At 47.8% G+C, this 20,411-nt stretch overlaps 1 protein-coding gene and 1 long non-coding RNA gene across 2 annotated transcripts in view; one reads left to right on the plus strand and one right to left on the minus strand.

Moving 5' to 3' along the window:
- Positions 1-210: 210 nt before the first annotated feature.
- LOC116876676 lies at positions 211-20,333 on the minus strand. Its single transcript, XR_004384441.1, has 2 exons — positions 20,170-20,333; positions 211-354 (listed from the first exon to the last, which is right to left on the minus strand). It is a non-coding gene; the product is annotated as an uncharacterized LOC116876676 (long non-coding RNA).
- FAM78B (family with sequence similarity 78 member B) overlaps positions 19,585-20,411 on the plus strand; it is a 74,780-nt gene continuing 73,953 nt past the window's right edge. The window contains exon 1 of the mRNA XM_032872980.1: positions 19,585-20,238. Coding sequence (XP_032728871.1) covers positions 19,976-20,238 — 263 coding nt within the window. The 5' untranslated portion in view covers positions 19,585-19,975. The remainder of the gene's footprint in view (positions 20,239-20,411) is intronic.

Below are 20,411 nucleotides of genomic sequence, written 5' to 3' on the forward strand. Positions count from 1 at the left end.
GAGAGGGCATTATCTAATGCTTGGATACAGGAAGTGGGAGCCAATGTGGTCATCATCACAATCAATCTACCCCAAGAGCCAAGGATCACTGTTTGGGGACCAGAGCACAAAACAACTGTGTCACCGACTCTCCAGCCCTGACCTCCAAACCTCCACCAATAGTAATACGATATGGGTGGGGGGTGGGGACAGGCAACAGCATCAGTTGGCTTTTTTTGGAGTTTACTGGAAACCAAGCTTGGGAGGAAATGACCAAGTCATTGTTCCTGTGGTTGGTTTGGCAGAATTCTGGAAGCAGAGAGTCGTCTCCATCTGACAGAAGGATGGTTCCACTGGGTGTGAGAAATCTTCTTCCTGTAAAAAGTGAGTCATGATAAGAATAGAGTGCCAGACCTCCCTCGTACTCGTCAGCGTGGCAAAGGAGAATGTGACCAAATCCATGATGAGTGCACTCCCTTTCCTGGGAGGCAAGGAAGACAAGAACCTGGCAGGAGAAAGAAGTGCTCCTGGGGCGGCTGCCCCAATCTGCTCTCTGCTAACACTTCCTTTTGTCTTGATTTCTATGTTCCAAATCTTCTCCTTGTGCCTTGCTGTTGTTTCTCTAAAAATGTCTTTTACTTGGCAACATCCTAACCAAGAAAAGGAAAATATCTAACAAGAAAAAAACACAGCTTGCCTGTCATTTCAGGGACTTAGGGACAGAACAATAATTCTTTATTGTTATTACAGGTTGGATTGTGGCCCCTCAAAATTCACATGTTCAAGTTCGAACTCCCAGGACCTCAGAATGTGACCAATTTGCAAATAGGGTCATTGCAGATGCCATTACTGAAGATGGGGTCATGCACACAGAAAGAACAGACTTGAGATGATGAAGCAGAGATCGTGGTGATGCAGCAGGAGCTAAGGACCCCAACGATTGCCAGGCCACCATCAGTAGCTAGAAGAGGGGCGTGGAACAGCCTTCTGAAGAGCAAACCCCACCGATGCCTTGATCTCAGACTTCTGGCCTCCAGAACCGAGATGATACATTTCTGTTGCCTAAGCCACTCAGTCTGTGCTAATTTTTGTTATAGTAGCCCTAGCAAAACAAGACAGGTGTGAGCAACTACCTGTCATGGGCCATTTCCACTCATTTTCTGTTCCACTTCCTTGCCCCCAAGACTGTTGGCCCCACTTCCAGATGAGAACACTGAGGCTGAGCCAGCATAGTCATAAGCCAGGCTCAAGCCCAGGGGTCCTGACCCTGTCCATGCATTTTCTTTTACACAATGTTGCTGCCTACTGTTTGCTGGCAAAAGGCCGATGGCAAGCAATTCTAAAGGTAGCTAACACCCCCATTGTGCCACAGAATGGTTGCTGAAAGAATTCGATCTTAATTAATTCTTCATAAACTAGATGATATTTTAAGTATTTCCGGGAGTTCCCTATTGAAAGGAGCCCTATGGGAGAACCTTTTGTATTGCAAAGGGTCTTTCTGGGTTGTGAATGATAACCTTGCTTCCTTCTTGATTCATTTGCTTTGCAAGTGTAATTCGTTCTCATAAGAGAGGTTTTTGAGAAAGTGGGCCTGCCTTCAGTTCTGCACCTCTGCCTTGGCTGGCGGGGGCTCAGTAAATGCTTGCACTTGCCATTGTGGTGATAGCAGTTACGGGCGTCCACCAGTGGCACTGCCTTTAAATACAGGGGCTGTCTGGAATGATTTCCTCCCATTTCAAGCCGTTTTCAGCATCCTCAACTTAAAATCATTGCTTGGGTAGAAAAAGGGAAAAACATCATTTTGCTAAATGCCAACATTTACCTATTAATTACTCCCTAACTATTAGTGAGCTTTGTGTTAATTACTATTCCAAATTCCTAGGTGCTGGTAAATTAGCAGGTGCTTCATTTCCTTTCCTGGATCTGTCTTTAGGCTGCCAGGGCAGAAAGATTCCCCTCAGGAGATACATATGGCCCATCGGAGAGGGGCTGGCGGTGGCTGGAGTGGCTACAATCTTCCTACTTTAATGACAACCTCTATTTGGGAAATACAGTTTGCCAATGTTTTAGGTAACTTCCAAGGTTCTTTCCTGCAATCACTTTCATTATTAGTTAGTTAATTCACAAGCATCAAGGGAGTATCTACTAAGTGCCAGGCACCATCCTTGGCCCTGAAGATGCAGAGATGAGCAGAGGAACTCCAGCCCTGCCACTCACTCCTCACCATCTAGCAGGAAGCCACGTGGGTAAGTCAGAACCACAGTCAGAAGGCTAGAGAGCACAGAAAAGAAGAGCTACACTTTGCTGGAAATGGCAAAAACCATTTCCCAAAGTTGGCGGCATTCTCACTAAATCCGAAGGCTCAGTAGGAGTATGCCAAATGCATAATGTGATAAAGGACATTTCAAGAAGAGAGAGGAGTGCGTGTCAGAGGCAGCTCTGAGCACCTGGTGTTTGGAGACTGGTGTGTGGATAGACACAGGAGGTGATGAGGGAGGAGCAGGAAGTGAGTTTAAACCAGTTTCCTAGGGGGCAAGATCGCAAGGGAGCTTGGACATTAGTCCACAAGTAATAAGGAGCCACCAAAGAGTTTTATCCTAGAAGGGGGGACTTGATTAAATTTGGTGGCATGGAAGGTGGTCTGCAAAGTGAAGGGGCTGGAGGCAGGGAACTGAATGGGGAGACAAATACAGTAGACAAAGGTCCAATCTGGGGGAGCAGTGGGACAGAGAGAAGCATCTTTGAAGGTCTAATTGGCCTTATTAAGCAATTCATCAACTGGGCAGCATCCCACCCAACAAGCAGAGAGATACTCCAAGGAGTTGTACGAAATGGAAGGTGTTTACAGGCAGGAAGGTGGGGCAGGGAAGTTATTAGGGAAAAAAAGACAAAACAAAACGAGAGAGAGAGAGAGAGAAAGATTTGTTTCAGAACATGACATCTTCTTTTCAGAGAAGGAAACAGCAGTTTCCTTTTTTCTTTTTCTTTTTCTTTCTTTCTTTTTTTTTTTTTTTGCTATGGATAAAAATACGATTTTTAAAATACATTTTTTTTTAATTGAAGTATAGTTGACACACAACAGCGGGGGTTTTTAATTTTTTTTCATGCAGGTTACCTCACTAGTGCTGATCAGGAAATTTCTGATTAACTTTTAAAAGGTCACAGTTAAAACTGTAATTAAGTCTTAGTTTGCTATTTCCAGGGCAAAGGACACCATTCTGAGCTTGTTTCTTTTTCTTTCTTTCCTTCCTCTCTCTCTTTCTTTCTTTCTTTCTTTTTTTCTTTCTTTCTTCTTTCTTTCTCTCTTTCTTTTCTTTCCATCAAATGTACTCAGCTGAATTTTGTTTTTAACAGTATGTTTAGAGTGCAGATGTCACAAGGAAGCTTCCAGAAATGACATTTGTGCTCACTCCTTGCAGGGCGGGTTAGGACCTGCTCACTCATTCTGACCCAGCTACCGTGAGGAAGTCCCACCTGAGTCACAGAACAAGTGAGTCCCTTTTGCATTCACATGAGTGGGAAAAGCTGGCATGAGGTTTTTCAGTCAGGTTTCCAGGTACACATAACGGAACCCCCTTGGGCCACCATAAGCAGGAAACGAATTTATTAAAGGATACTGGGTAACTCAGAAAATGTCCAGGAGGGCGGGAGGGCTAGGCCTGGGAACCACAAGACTGGGATGGGCCTGGGACCACACTCCGGATGGCTTCTGAGGAGACCCCATTGAGCGGGGGCGGGGGGGGGGGTGACAGCACACAGTTCACACTCCTGACCCTGGAAGCCCCAAAGTCTCCTGCCTCCAGCAGCCCAGTGCTCCCTAGTTTCCTTCAACAGAAAGCAGTTTCCAGTGCCTGCTTCCTCAGTCCATTGTTTTCCTAATCGAAGTCTCCAGGCAGCATATCTGACTGTTGGAACTTGGGTATGTGAGTAAACCCCAGCTACAAGGAAGGCCGGAAGCCTTTCTCCTTGAGGAGGGGAGGCTTGTGTTGCAGAAAATACCCCAAACATAAGAAGGGTTTTAGAGCATGTGATTAGGAAACAGACAAATATTAGCTCCAGGAGGCTGCCATGTGAAGAAGAAGCTGGAATTAAGTGGTATCTTCCTCCTGGGTTTCGCGAATCACTGCTTTTGTAGACATTGCAACTTTTTACTTTGTAGGATAGTTCTTTTCCCCAGACTGGGAAACTCCCTGTGGCAGGTGCGGTGTCATTTTCGGCTTTGTGTGCCACTTTGCTGATGCCGTACACCCAGGAGCATCTCCTAAATGAGTGTCTCCAAGCCCACGATGACCATAGAGCCTCGGGGCTTGCTCATTCAGGGAGGCCCCGCCACGTACCTGCCGTGTCCTGACCTGTGTGGGGCACCGCAGCTGACTCAGCACCTGGACCGGGCACACGTGGGCTCGCACCCTGCAGTCACCTTCTGTGCAAAGTGCGCGGGGATGACACCTGACATGTGTCATCACGGTGATCACCCATCATCCTTATAGGAATAATCAGTTTGCCCTGGGAAAGAAGCCTTCCTTGTCATTCAAGGAGGTCAAAGCCTCCTTTGGCAGGCCACCCCAGTGGCCCCTACTTGGCACTGGTTTCCATGGACGCTGCCTCAATAAAAAGAAACCCAGAAGGAAGAAGTACTGAGTTCCAACGCCATGTAAGAAAAAGACCTTGTAGGCCGCCTAGTCTTTGAAACGAGGACTCTAGGCCTGGGGAGAGGCTTAACCCATTGGTAACTCTGTTCCCATCTGTCTTTCTGAGAGGGAATGCTCAGGGATGCTCAGCGTCCATGCCACTGGTTCTCCTGCAACCCAGGGCACTGCCCAACTCTTACTCCTCCTCCCAGCAGAGCCGCTGCCCCTGGGAGATCAGAGTCACTTCAGGGAAAGAAAGCCATCCATCACAACTCTGCCACAGACTTAATCATGATCCCAGAGGGGAGAAGTGAGGCCCTGGATGGATGGCTTCACTTCTCAGTCTTGAGTTTTAGTGTTGAGGGGTTAGGAGTCCCCATGGGGGACTTCTGGCCCGTTTCCCTGGAAACACAGGCAGAAAGAGTCTTCAAGGAAGCCAAGCAAATCCACTGACACCAGGGGCCCAGGCCCAACACCACCCGCAGACTTCAGCAACTTCCAGCAGATTGAGGTAAGTGGGTTCGCTAGAATTCAGGGTAAGTCAATGCCCCAGGTCCCAGTGATAATGGGGGCTTCTATGTCTTGCTTTAGTTAAGCTTTCAGAAGGGTACAGTGTGGACTTCTGATCTGCTGCAGTGTAGAACCGATGACACTGATTTTAGGTAGTCTCTTGCTCCTTACCACACTCCAGGTGTCCATGCTCTAGGTTTTCACGATCATGGCCCCATTCTTTTGAATCTGAGGTTTCTTAAAAACCAAGCCTTTAAGCAATCTCATTTTAAGTTATTTTATGTCTACTTCCACCCAAACAAGATGAGGTCCACTTTACTGAAGTTACTCTCCCTCCTTAAACAGCTGAAAAGCTGGACAAAAGGTATGGAACAATGGGTTTCAGACACTGGACAACAGGCAGTAAAGGACAGAGTTCCCTGAGAAAGGAAGAACAAGGGAAGCCCAGTGGTGTCCCACAATGATGTCAGGAAAGAGTTTCCAGGGCATAGAACAGGGAGGAGGAGACCCAGGCAAAGAGTCTCCCTGAGTTGGGAGATGCAGTTGGAAGATTAAGGAACCCAAGGAAGCTCCAGTTCACAGAGCCAGATGTCAGTGAACACAGACCTGTGCAGAGAGAAAACTGCAGACGTCTTCAGAGGCTTCCCTTGGAATCTTTGGCCGAATACCAATTAGTGATTGCATGTGAGGAAACTAGCTGAGACAAGATAAAGACCCACCAGAAAAGAGCAGGAGAAACAACTCCCAAAGCCCACACAGAGCTGGGTATCATTTGCAACACTTAGAGTGGAGAAACCTGAAGTATGTAGAATATCAGAAAGACATTTGAAAGACTGCTGTCAGATGGAATTGTCTGGTATCACTCAACAAAGTTCAACAGCAAGCCTCAAAAGGGCCCCACTGTTTTTTTCTTAACTGCATCCCAGGACAAAGCACAAAAGCATGTAAAGGAGTACCAAACATTCAGCACCCAAAAACATAGAATGTGAAGTGCTTAGCATCCAATGAAAAATGGTCAGGCATATGAACAAGAAAATATGTATGATCTCGCACAAGGAGTCATACATATGTGTAATTGGTGGCCCTCGTGTAAGAAGAAGGAAATAATTCTAACAGATAAAATCAATAAAATCTTAAAAAGAATAACAATAGAAAAAGGAAACCAAAAGCCAATTCTTTGAGAATGTCGATGAAATCTATAAACCACTACACATAGTGATCATGAATAAAAAAAGAGAGAACCCAAATGACCCATATTAGAATGAGAAAGTGGACATCACAATAGGTCCTATAGAATTAAAAGGATAACAAGGGGTATGATAAACAACTTTATGACAGTAAGTTCAGTGATTTCAATGAAATGGTACAAATTTCTTAAAAGGCATAATCTACAATGCTCTACCAAAAAGAAGTAGATAACCTGAATTGTCTTAAAGCTATGAAAGACATTTTATTTTTTTTACTAAAAATTTTTGGATGAAGAAATTGCAGGCCCAGAAAACTTCTCTGGCAAGTTCTACCAAACATTTAAGGAAGAAATGATACCAAATCTACACAAACTCTCCCCTCAAATTGAAGAAGAGTATGGTAGGCAGAATAGTGGTTTCTACAGATGTCCATGTCCTAATCCCTGAAACCAATGGATGAGTTGCCTCACATGCCAAAAGGGGCTTTATAGATGTGACCAAACTATGGATCTTGAGATGGAGAGATTACCTTGCATTACCCTGGTGGGCCCAGGGTAAGCACAGGAGTGCTTGCAAGTGAAAGACAGAGGCAGGAGAATTGAAATAAGAGATCAGATGATGCTACACTGTTAGCTTTGAAGAAGAAAGACGGGGCTGTGAGCCAAGGAATGCAACAGTCTCTGGAAGCCAGAAAAGGCAAGGAAATTGACTCTCTTAGAGCCCCCAGAAGGAAGTCAGCCCTGCCAACACCTTGATTTTAGCCCAGTAAGATTCACTGTGGACTTCTGACCTCCAAGACTCTGAGATAATAAAGTTTGTTGTTTCAAGCCACTAAATCTGTGTTCATTAGTTCAGCAGCAATAGAAAAATAATAGAAACAGGGAACACTTCCAACTCTCCCTATGAAGCCTGCATTATCTTGATACCCAAACCAGACAATGGCATTACAATAAACCACAGAATAACACTAGATGTCATCAGCAAATTTAAGCAGATCTACTCTACCAATATATAACGAAGATAATTCCTCATGCCCAGATAGGGTGTAACCCAGGAAAGCTATTATGATTCAATATTCCATTGTTTTTCCAACCTGCTCCAAATCCCTTTAATAGACCTGGCCTCCAGCAACCCACCCTATACCATCTTCCACCTTTCCCCATTCCACTCTTCACTCAGAATTTATCTGCATCAGCCTTCTCAGCATTTCCTAAATATATAAAATATCTTTGTATGCTCATGCCTTTGCTCATGCTCTTCCCCCGCAAACAATGTCTTCTCTAGCTTTCTCACTAGAGACACTTATTCACTCTTCATATCCTAGAACAGATCTCTTCTGGTGCTCTGAGAAGCCTTCTGCTTTTAGTCTCGGGCTCTTCCTCCCCATCTTCTGTCTCTCTCCACAGCACTCCAATGGGACCCGTCTTACAGGACTTCACCTTCTGTTATAATTCTTACTTTCTTCCCAGACTATGAGTTCCATCAGGGCAAGAATGGTGTCCAATTCATCTTGGAATCCTCAATGCCTAGTACAGTGCCTGTCACGTGGGAGACTCTTCATAAATTACTGATCAATAGATACCGCACTAGAGAATAGTTGACAGTCACTTGAGATAGAGTCTAGTGTTCTGTGGCACAGAGGGAACTAATCCACAAGGAAGAAATGAGCCTCAGAGACTGGAAGGGTTCCAAAAAGAAACACATCATCTTTCCACTCAAAATTACATCATCTAATTGACATGCGTTTGGAGCCCCACCACGTTGAACAATTTATACATATGATATTCCTTTTGAGGGTAATAAGGAGGATGTAATTAATACCATTGTTTCAGGAAGAAACTGGAGCTGAAGAAGGATAAAGTATTCACCTAAGATTATGGAATGAGATAGTGGCAGAGCAGTGAGATCCACTCCCAGGTGGCTCACGGTACCCTCCGCTGCCTGCTCCTTTCAGCATATGCCACAGTTTCCCACCTCGACCTAAAGGAAGTGAAAATTAGATGCAGGCATCCCCTTTGCAGTTCTGAACCACATGCCCTCTCAATGATTTCCACTGTAGGCTAAGGTACTGGAGGTCTCCCCAGCCTGGTAGAAACCCTGGCTGCCCCTACATCTACCTCTACATCTTCTGGCTAGCAGAAGGTCTTATCTTTAGCAAAGCAATTAGAACACTAATAAAAATGGAAAAGAGAATATGTTTGAATGGAAGACAAGTAGGTATAGCCAATAGCCCAGTGAGCCTTCCCATTTTACATCTTAGAAATCATGGAATCACCCAGACACAGTCAGCCATCTCCACAGCCATGGTGTCTTCACCTTGGGGTGTCGGGGGTCACTGACAGTCTGACACGCCTGAGATGGGTCCCTTTATTCTTGTTTGACACGTATCTTCTCACACTAATCTCTCTAGTTGGTCTTTTGGTTTTTACCATATCTGCTCATCTACCTTCAACTTTACCTATTCTGCTCAGGTGTGTCCCCATCCCCGTGAAACTTGGGTAACGTAGATAAAATCTCTTACTTTTATCTCTACTCCTTCCTCACCTTGGGAATTTCCTTTCCATTCCCCCTTTTCAGATCCCATCACTCTTTATGTAGAAAAGGAGCTGAATTCTTTCCCCTTGATCATTTTTTTCATCTATATAATGTAGTATTTTAATCTCTTCCTGTATGAGAAGAACATGCTTAGTCTCCTTTTACCTCTCCAGAATTATTTCATTTGCATTCATTTTATTTTTTTAAGATTTTATTTATTTATTTATTTATTTATTTATTTATTTATTTATGGGAGAGAGAGAGTGCAAGCACAAGCATGAGCTGGGGGAGAAGGAAGAGAAGTAGACTCCCCACTGAGTTGGGAACCCAATGCAGGACTCAATCCCAGGACCTTAAGACCATGACCTGAGCCGAAGGCAGATGCTTCACCAACTGAGCCACCCAGGTGCCCCTATTTTTGCATTCATTTTAGCTACTACCATAGCATGCTTAGAAAGATCTTCCTAGAGGGGTGGCTCTTGATCTCTGACAACCAAGAAGAACAGACAATAATCCTTGTGTAATGCTTTCCAGATTGGACACTGAGGCACAAAGTTTAGGGACACGAGCAGAGACAGATTTAGGTCCCTAAGACAGTAGCAGTAGTAACAATACCTGACATCGGTAAAGCTTTTCACACTCTCTGATGGCATTCCTCAACCCTTAACAACCATTTAAGTTGAGCAGGGCAGGACAGTTTCCATCAGTAATAAAAACAGTGCTTATTCCAGGGGTAAATACTCACAAAGATTTCTGCCCTTGTGTTGTGTTTTTTCATGTGACCTGGCTTTCTCAGGTCCTCCTTCTTGAGAAAGAAAGACTGAATTAGCTCAAATGCTTAATCCATACCCTCAGAAAGTTCATTTGCTTTTGCAAGATTTCTGCAGTTCCAAGAGGCTGACGTCCTCAAAGCATCCTCTAACTCTGACTTCATGCCACTTTTCAACTCCTGCTCTAATCCAGCTGTCTTATGGAACTCAGCATTACTTTTAAATTTACATAGACATACCACACACACACACACACACACACACACACACACACAGAGTCTTCATAAATAAGAAAGACTCTGTTAAAGGTTTGGGGACAAGAAGAGTGAGCCTTTTACATGAAAAAAAATTAATACAAACCTCTTAAAACTGGACATCAGATTTCCCTGATCTAACGGGTGGATCTCCCTACCCATCTTAGCAGGCCATCCACTCTTTCCTTCCCTGTCTTCTCTTTCCATCCCTCAAATTCACATTCATTTCTGTGGGAGAACCAAGAACCAACCAACATCTTTCTACCAGGTCTCAAGTTCCTTGTCATGGAATTCTCACCTTCTGCCCCAAAGAGTTTATCAAGGTGTTTCCCAGAACAAACACAGGAGGAAATCTGGAGATATCCATGAAGATCATCTTTTTGAATTCCTAATATAAGCAAGGAAACTGAGTCTCAAAGGCTTTATCTGACCTGCCCGTGGTCAGGGAGTTGGTATCACTTCTAATCTTCCATTAACTGCAAGACACAAAGCCTGAGACATAACTTTCTAATAATGCTCCCTGTGCAAGGCTGTGAGCTTATTTTTAAGATACAGTCAATTGTACTTTGAACATTTTAAGGAAACAGTATGGTCCTCTTCACCCAGCTCCATGGAGCAGGGGCGGGGGGCTGTGAAATGAAATTGTGATGTGTGGCCTGCTGGATGCTTGTCTCGTGTTGCTACAGGATTGTGGGTGTTGCCAACTGCCTCAGGAAGTATAAACACTAATGTTATTTCTTCCACTGTGTGTGGTACTAACTGAGTGAATCAGATAGAGTTAGTTTCTATTCCAGTAAACACAATGCCCAATTTAAAGAGATTCTCAGGTTTTCTCCTTCCTTTCTGTATTGTTTTCATCCTATATTGCTCATTCCCTTTATTATAATGTGATCTGGACTTGCTTCCATTCATAAATCAATATGTTCCAGCAGTAGTAAATATAAGTACTCATTCCAGGGGTAAATGCTCTGAGAGATTTGTACCCTCGTGTGTGTGTGTGTTTATTTAGCCTGGACTGAGACCCAGGCTGAATTTTCAGAGTAAAGACCACACACACTAGAGTTCCTTACACAATCAGTTCCTGGGGACCCTCACACCAGTTCCTCACATCCTCCTGCTTTATCTCAGATACATGCCCACCACAGATTGGATGGGGCAATCCAGGAAGGGTGGGACATGGAGCTTAACAGGAAAATCCCAAAGCAGGTGCTGAGAGAAATGCACCTGGTCCCCCAGGTACAACATGGTGTTAGGAAGGCCAGGTCTCGGCCCCAGAGCTGCTTCTGGAGTGACACATGCATCCTGGCATGGGAAAAAACCCAGGGCAATTCCAGGAGCAGTGACAAGGTGGGCAGCAAGATGGAAGTCAGTGAGCGAGTGTCGGATCCATTCTCTCTCCCACCGTGGGACTGAGGGACTGCTCAGGGGAGAGAGGGCAGCAACTCTAGAAGGACGGGGATAGTGGGCAGTTTAGCAAGATGAGACCCCCAACTCATTCCACAGAGATCTGTGTACAAACATATATGTATGGGACATTGCTCTGATGCCTAGGGAAACAGCCATAAAAAAATTAAACATAGTTCCCAAACTCGTGCAGCTTATCATGTAAAGGAAGAGCGATCATAATTAAATAATCACAGAAGTGGTTAAGTAGTTCCTACGGTGAGAAGGGCTGTGAGGAAGAGGTAGAGGGGCTTTGTAAATGCGGGTTGGTAAGCCCTCGCTGGGCCTGGGCAGTCAAAAGCACTGCCAACGGGGTTGAACATGTAGGTTGAGCCCCAAGGGATGAGTTGGCTACGTGAATGGCAACCACGAGAGAGAAAAGGTAAGTGCTGAGCATTTATGCATTCAATAAATATTTATTAGGTGCCTACTGTATACCGGGCACACGCAAAGCATTTGGGATGCATTAGTGAACAAAAAGGCAAAGCTCCCCGCCCTCACGGAGCTGGCGTGCCTGTGGAATAAGAAGATGAAAAGCCAAGACTGTGCGGGCCTCGGTGTGGTTTCTCCGAGTGAGGGGGAGAGCTGGCGATGATGCTACGCGGTAGGAAAGGGCCAGATTACAAAATCGTCTTCATCACCGGGAGGGGCATAAGATCCTGGTACTTTGTATCTCCTGCGTACGACGCCTGACAGATGGCAGCTGCTCAGCACACGAATGAATGAATGAATGAAACAATAAGTGAACACATGAATGGCTTCAGACAGGCCAGTGAACAAGGCCGAGGGCATTTTGGAAAAATAATTCTCAGTGTAATGTCCCAGAAGGAATCGAGACAAGGAAACCAGCCAGAAGTTGCAACTAGTGGCCACATAGGTTTGCTTATTTACTTATTTATACATTATATATGTGACCACCACGATATGGGAACATTCATTAATACCAGATACATAAAAATAGAAATTTGGGGGCACCTGGGTGGCTCACTGGTTTGAGCGTCCAACTTTTGACTTCAGCTCAGGTCTTGATCTCAGGGTCGTGAGATTGATCCCCACATCTGCTCTGTGCCCAGAGCAGAGTCTGCTTGTCCCTTTCCCTCTACTCCTTCCCCACTCATACTTTCTTTTTCTCAAATAAATGAATAAATAAAATCTTTTGAAATATAGAAAGTGGTCATCCCACTTGGGGATGCTATGAAGCCAATATGCAGCCTATTCCCCTCCAGTCATGACACCAAAACAGAAACTGGAGAGCTATGGCCAGAAGCCCATCCACACCGATGACCCTTCCACTCTGGAAGCTCCCGCAGACAGGGATCGAGATTTATCCTGTGCCTAGGTTGACGCTGGCATCCTCTAGAATGGGGCGAATGCTCACCAGCATTTACTGAACGCCTACCATGCCCTAGGCACCGCAGGAGGAGATGTACATTTAATTAATGGTCACGGCAGCCCTACAAAGTAGAGGTCATGTTCTCCCTATTCCTATTTGATAGACAGAGAAAATGAAGCTAAGGACCACCGAAATTATACAGCTCGTTCTTGTCTAAACTGAGATCAGAACCCAGGTATGTCCGACATCAACGGCATTAACGTTTCACTCTGCCTCCCTCTGCCTCATGGAGACCCAGGGAGCTGCAGGCCCTGGTCCCCGCTCCCTGTTTTGGCTTCCTTGATCCCCAAGCCTCCCTCCCCACATGCTATGTCCAGCCACCTCCTACACACCAACCTCTCCACCAGGCATCATGAACTTGGATCCAATGCTGAGGATCGTCAGATCCCATTTTGAGGACAGATCTCACAAGGACCTAGAGACTCACCGCAGAAGCAGAGTCTCAGGCCCACCGAGACCTACAGAATCAGAATCTGCATTTTATCAAGCTCATCAGGGGTTCTGTATGTATAATTTGAGGAGCACAGGTCTCAGCCCGAAATGCCCTTTCTCCTGCTCCTCACCAGGCTATGCTTGACTCAACATCACCTGAGTATCCACAACACACAAGACTGTGCTTACAACTGAGGACACAAAGTTGAATTAAATATGAGACACATAATCAAGATGATGATAATGTAGTCCTGAGAGAGACATGTAAATAAATAGTATTTTTTAAAATGTGAGTGCTAGGAACAAAGTAAGAACCGGAGAGAGTATTTCATATGCCTCACTGTCTCTAAGCAGCATCATAATACCAGGCACGAAGAACAGGCTTGGTGATATTTCTGGAAGAAAGTGAAGGAGGGAAGGTAATGCAGAGAAAAGGAAGGAGGGAGAAACGAGAGAAGGAAGGCATTGCACTAAGCTGCAGTTTCTAAAATGACAGCTCAAGCAAGATGTGTCCATCAGTGATTTCCCCAGTCAAACACTTGGATGCCCTGATATCAAGGTCACTATAGTCCTTAACCCACCAGCCTCTCCCCTTCTCCTCTTCTCATGTGATTTACTTGGAAAGTGGCCTTATCATTCTCAGTAATTAGTCTAAAAATCTTAGATTTGTCTTTGAATCTTCCTTCTCCTTTGCTCTTTCTTAAAGCTATTATAAAATCTTCCTCTTCTGTTCATTCATGTGTGAGTTACTCAGTGTCCAATGTGTGTTCTGTGCAGGAGTTCAGAGGTAAAAAAGATCATTTCTGGCTGAAGTGCTCACAGTTTCTATGAGTCAGAGGGTCACAGTGTAGGGGCAGACAGGGAACTGAATCTTGGCCCAGCCACTTACCAGTGTGACCTGGGGGCAGTCCCTTCCTTGCTTTGCACCGTTATCTATAAAGGAGGATAACAGTACCACCTCACGGACTCACGTAAAGACTCAGTGAGACACACATGGTCGCCATCATTATCATTGTCAGGGAGCAGGGTGGGCTTTGAACATGCAGCCGGGGACTGAGCTTACAGAAGGACAGAGAAGTGGAAAGGCTGCAGCTCTGTGGAGGGGATGGTGAGTTGTCTGCTCAGGGTGAGGCCCAGGGTATGCTGGAAGCAGAGGCTAAGAAGGCTCAAAAGCCTGCTTGGGGCCCCATCCTGGAGCACTGCAACAACCCATGAGCTCTGTGGTGAATCTGCGACAAGAAGACACTGAAAATTTCTACAAAAAGAAGGATCATGACCAAAACTTGTTTTCACTGGATGTGTTGGCTGACAGTGGCAAAGATGGGGAGGGAAGAGCCTCCGGCCAGAAGTGGGGTAGTCAGGAGGAGACACTGCCTTGCAGCGAGAGAAGTGCCGGTTCACTGACATGAAGAAGATGGCAGGACCTCTGAATGGAAACATCTAGAAGGCAGGTGAACATGCTAGCCTTGAACTGAGGAAATGTTTGGGCTGGAGGGACCAACTTGGAAGACATCCATGGAAAATAATAATTAAAACCAGTAGCATGGGTACATGCCCTGAAGGAGTTCAGGTAGGGGAGGAGAGACCCTTGGGCATACTCTGTGGGAGACGGGGAAGCAAAAGGAGTCAGAGAAGCCAGGAGGAGAATCGTGATTTGCAGAATCATGGGTTTAAAAGAAGAGAAGTAAACCCTATGGAGAAGGACCTAGAAAAGGACTCAAATATGGCAGAAACAGGCATGAGTGACCTTCAACAGGACAGCTGAGCAACTAGGGCATCCTTTTTCACAGTCTCTGCAGCCTAAGGTAATATGAGGCTGGTGGGAAAGGCTTGATACATACAGGCTACATGAAGCAGCTGTCACATCTTGGGCCAAGTGCCTTCTGCGAAGAGTCCATGGCCACGGTCCACTTCCTATTGAGCTTAGCCTGATTACTCTGACTTGAAGTGGTGGGAGGGGGAGCTCACACCAAAAAGTCAAGTTGTTTCTTTAACCTTGAACTCTTGGACCTTGAGGATTCATTTGCTCTCTTGCCTGTCTTCAGGACATCCAAGCTAGGTAGAAATCCATCTCCATTTTTAACAGCTCCAGAGGCAAAAACTCATGGTAATCTGTTCTCCAGTTTCTGAATACCCTTGCCAAGGTCAACTAGAAAATAGGCCCTTGTAACCCAGAGTTTCTAAAAAGCACACTTGACAAATTGAGTAATGAGTCAACCAGTAGGAAAAATAAAGTCAGAGATCACCCTGCTTCTGGAAAAGACTGAGCATGGGGTCATTGGAGGCTGAGGGAGTGGACTGTAAAGGAGATGCAGAGGCCAGAATCCCAGAGAGTGTGCTCTGGGGCTCTACTTGGGGGAACTGAGGGTCTCTGTCATGCACAAGACCATCAAAAGCATGACATACAAAGGAACATTTGTGCTGTGCTCTGAGAATAAACTCGAATGAGGTTATTCACAAGGAATGATTGTCATCAGTGTCTCGTCATTGAAGTCTTTCCCTTTCTTGGTGCCTAGAGTGGATGACCCTTGGGATGGCATATGGTGCTCAGAGACAAAGGGCATCACTTACCATCAAGAAGGCATGTCGTGAGGGAAGAGTGGGAGGACAAAGAAGTACCATGCAGAAAGAACTAGAATAAAAATATAGTCTTGCTGTAGGTAAGGAGACAAAGCTTCTAGTTAGGTTATGGGAAATAATATTCTATCATATTAAAAAATAACTTTAATCATTTTAACATTTACTGAGCAGCTCCTAGGCGGGGAGCCCTGAGCTGGGCAACAAGACACGATGCCACGTTCCCTGGAAGTGTGAACAGCTCACTGAAGGAGACCCGCGTGAGCATTCTATGGTGACACAGCACGAAAGGCGCTAAGAGAGGCGAGTAGGTGAGGCTCACGGGGCAGGGACACTTACTACTCCAGGAGAGAAAGAGGAGCTTATAGAAGAACAGCACAGAGAGATCGTGGCACGTCTGAGGACTTTCATGCGTGCTACATGGATTTAGCAGTCCACTGGCATTTGCAGACTGAATATTCATGGATGAACACCGTCTCCACTGCGTGATCTGAAAGGTCTCCGCCATGAGGTAATTGCTGAGACACAAATTTGAATGGCTTGCCAGGATGCCAGAGCGGACTCACCAGCCACTTAGCTGGTGAATGGACCACACCCGATGGCTGGCATTCATGTCCCCACACAGTTCAGCTCTGCTCTTCTCTTTGACATCTATGAAGTCACACTCCTACTGTGGCTAAGATTTTTTTTTTATTTGATTTGCAGAGCCAGGGAAACATGGAGTTAATAAGGTACAGATGTCATGAAGTAAGGAGTTTATTTTAATGGAAAAATTTATTTAAGTCACTTTAGAAATCACCTTGGTCCCCTCTTTATAGAACCATTAAGAGTTTAAAAGGATCCCTTACATTTTTCACACTTTACTGATTTTTATAGTGGAAATGATATGTCATGGTGACATTCATGATTTTGGAGGCTCACGAAGGTCATGGATGAATCCTTTGAGAATGTCAAGGGTCTAGGTCTGTGAATAATGAGTTATATTTCATTGGTACTCTACAAGGCCTCATCTTAAATTTGGAAAGTAGGTATTTTCTCCTTTATATGCTTTATCTACCACTTGGAGAAGGCTGCCATTGCTCTGCCCAGTTTACCAAGGCTTAATATGTGCTACCAGAAGATCAAGGATGATATTTATCCACAACATTGCATCCTGACAACAATTAACTACATTCCGCCCATTGAGTGCTTTTCTCTCCGTCTACTTCCTGGAACCTCATAACCGCTGGGACTCAAACTCTGGCCCCGCCCCCCAAATACCCTCCCTGTACTTCAAACTTAGCATGACAACCCACAATCTCAATGTGCTTCCAATTCTGTCTGCTTGTTTTGACTATTACTAAATCAAATGTATTTATTGCTGAAGCCAGGAAATTCAGAGTTGGCCAGACTCTTTCCCCAACATCTAATCAGTTACCAAGTAAATCGATTTTACCTCTTAAATGACTCTCAAATGCAGCCAGGCCTCTCCAGCCCCATGGCACTGCCCTAGCTCTGGGCCAAATCATCTATCATCACAATACCCTGACCCCCTGCGTTGAAGCCATCCTTGCTCTATCCTCCAAAAGGATACCGGGTAATTTTTCTCAAACTGCAAACCTTGCACTCATTGGCTTCCAGTGAAGATCAAGATAGCGTCCTATCGATAACTGGTTCCTGGCCAGTGACTCAGATGCCCTCGGTCTGCACCCAACACTGAGAAACGCCTTGGCTGTGAGCTCTTTATCTCCCTGAGTACACTGCATTCTTGCAGACCTCTATGCACTCTGCATTTGCCCAACTCTTGTCCTACACTGCCTGAAAACTCTCGTCTTCTCCGAGAGCCTCTCACAGTGCCTTCAGGATCCAATTCAAATGTCACTACTCCAAGAGAGCCACGGCTGTATCTCGGAGGGGCTGGCCCATCTGGCCCCCCACAGTACTGGATAAACACCACTATTTTGTATGTGTCACAGCACACGCTAACATCTTGTTAACAGGTCTGTCTCCAGTGATCCGTGAGCTCCCGTTCATCTCTGAATCCTAGTGTGTAGCACAATGCTCGGCCCCTGTCAGGAAGTCAATGAGCATCTCCTGAATGAAAGGATTGAGTGATTGAGATCTGTAGCGAGGTAATAACCGAAGCGTGTTATCAAAAGGCAAAAACGACTTTTTGGTTAACTACAAAGTGAATCAAGGTGCCAGAAAATTTAAAACAAGGATGAAGAATGCTTTTATCTTAACTGACTTTTAAATTACTCATCACATCTGTCCTAGCTAAAGACTAACCATAGTCAGCCCCCTGCAGACTAGGAGTCACTATTTCACACTTGGGCACCAGATCCTGCAACATGTTCTATGATCAGAGAAGAAATACTTAAAGAAAAGCTATTGGGCTTTTAAATGTAAAAAGATGCCCAGAAAGAGCATTTGCTAAACATCATTTCCCATCTGGTACATCGGACCACAATATCCCAGGCATGGCTTGGGTCATACTGCACACAATGTCCAATACCTACAGTAGCGGTTACCATAGGGCCATGACAGTGAGGTTGCTCTTTCTTTAGTCCCTCATTCATTCACAGACGACTTGCGGGTCAGCCCCCACGTGCTGTGCTCTGGAGAAGCTAGGACAAGGGTGGGCCCCTGAGATTCCAGGGTTACTACAGACCGGTGTCCTGGACTTGTATCATTAAGCCGTTACTATTTAAATCCAGCCTGGTTCCAAAAATGTTCCCAAGTTCCCCTTGTTCTTAGCAGGTCACAGGCTACCCTGGGTAACCTCAAGAAGGTTGCTCAGCGTTCTAATCCAGCTAGATGGCCATGCAGGCACGACCTGGCTCCAGGACAGGTACGATCAAAACGTCGTGTTTAGTGTGAGTCCACCGCTGTTCTAATGCCCCAGTGTGGGGGGTTTTGTTGAAAGAGCATTTTCTCAGAAAGAAAAGATTTAGATGAAGGCAGGAGATGAGTAAAAGCTGAGCTCATGCTAGAACCCAAACTCTTGGCATTTTGGTGACGCGGTGTTAGGGCTCAGGGGTGGGGGAGGCGGTTCCCTGGGTGCCCTCCCTACGTCTGGTGGCGGAGAGAAAAGCTTCCAGAGCAAATCCAGTCGGGGAAAGACGTAAACCCACCGCATTCGGAGCCGCTCCGGGAGGATTCCTCAAGGTAGGGCACTAGGGGAGCTCAAGCCTAACTCCAGCCTAACAAACCACATTACAATAACCCACCAGCCGAAGACAGCCGCTCCCCTAGCTCCCGGCGGCCCCAGACCGGCACCCACCGGACTCGGGAGCGCAGCGCCCACCGCGGCCCCACCCGGGCCCGGCCGGAGACACCCCCCAACCCCCACGCCCACCCCGGCACCACCTACCGCAGCCCCGCCCCGCGCCGGCCCCACGTGCAGGGCCCCACCCCGGCGCCCGCGGCCCTTTAAACACCCCCCCCTTACACACCATCACCCCCCGCCCGCCACCCGGACGGCAGCCGGAGAGGGACAAAACTCATGGCGTACAGCCAGGCTCCTCCGCGGATCACGTCCCGGGCAGCCCGGCCCGAGGAGCCCTCCACCCCCGGCCGCAGCCCCCCGGCGCCCCCCAGCCCCAGCGGCCGGGCAGGGGAGTGCGGGGCGGGGCCGGCGGCCGCGCGGGTCTCCGCCGCCGCCCTCGCCGCCGCCGCCTCCGCCTGCCGCTCGGGCCGCCCGCTCGCCCGCCGCTGGGTGCGCTGCACGCGGGGGGCAGCCGCGGTGCAGAGGTTCATGCAGCGGCGGCGGCGGCGGCGGCTGCGGCTGCTGCTGCTGCTGCTGCCGCCGCGGAGGCAGACAGACCGGGCGCTGCCGCCGCCGCCGCCCTTCCCCCGGCTCCATGCCGCCGCCGCCGCCGCCGCCGCCTCTTCCTCCTCCTCCTCCTCCTCCTCTCCGGCGAGGGGCGGGGGGCTCCGGCCCCGGGTGGGCACCGCTCCGCGCAGCGCCGCTCCCCCCTCTGCCCTCGGCGGGGGCGCCCGCCGCCTCCTAGGAGCGCACGCTCCGCGCGCCCTGCCGGAGAGAGGGGGCGGGCGTGGGCGGGGGCCGGCGGGCGGGCGTCGGGGCGGCGGGGACCCCGCGCTGCGGCCGGAGGAGGGGGCTTCCCCGGAGGATGCCCGGCGGCGGCTCCCGGCTCCCGGGCGCGAGCTGAGCCGGACCCGGAGCGGGCGGCGCGTCGCCATGCCGGCGTGACGGGCGCCCCCGGCTGCCCGCGCGGGCCCCCGCGCTGCCCCACGCCGCGCCGCGCCGGCGCCGGGCGGCAGGATGGGCTGTATCCAAAGCATCACCTGCAAGGCGCGGATCCGGCGCGAGAACATCGTGGTGTACGATGTGTGCGCCACCATCGACCAGTGCCCCACGCGCATCGAGGAGACCTCGCCCATCGTCCTGCGCTACAAGACCCCCTACTTCAAAGCCTCGGCCCGCGTGGTCATGCCCCCCATCCCCCGCCACGAGACCTGGGTGGTGGGCTGGATCCAGGCGTGCAACCAGATGGAGTTCTTCAACACCTACAGCGACCTGGGCATGTAAGCGACCGGCGGCGCGGAGCCGGAGCGGGGTCCCTGGCCCCGTCTCTGCTCCCCACCCCGACCCTCCTCCTCAGCTCCTTCTTAACGCTCTCCCCATCCTCTTTCTAAACCTTCCTCCCGCCTCCTCTTCCACCTCCCTCCTCCCTGCGCTTTTGTTTCAGTGACAGGGC

This window comes from Lontra canadensis, unplaced genomic scaffold (assembly GCF_010015895.1).
Source record: "Lontra canadensis isolate GAN:19392208 unplaced genomic scaffold, GSC_riverotter_1.0 scaffold46, whole genome shotgun sequence".
NCBI classification, from domain to species: Eukaryota; Metazoa; Chordata; class Mammalia; order Carnivora; family Mustelidae; genus Lontra; species Lontra canadensis.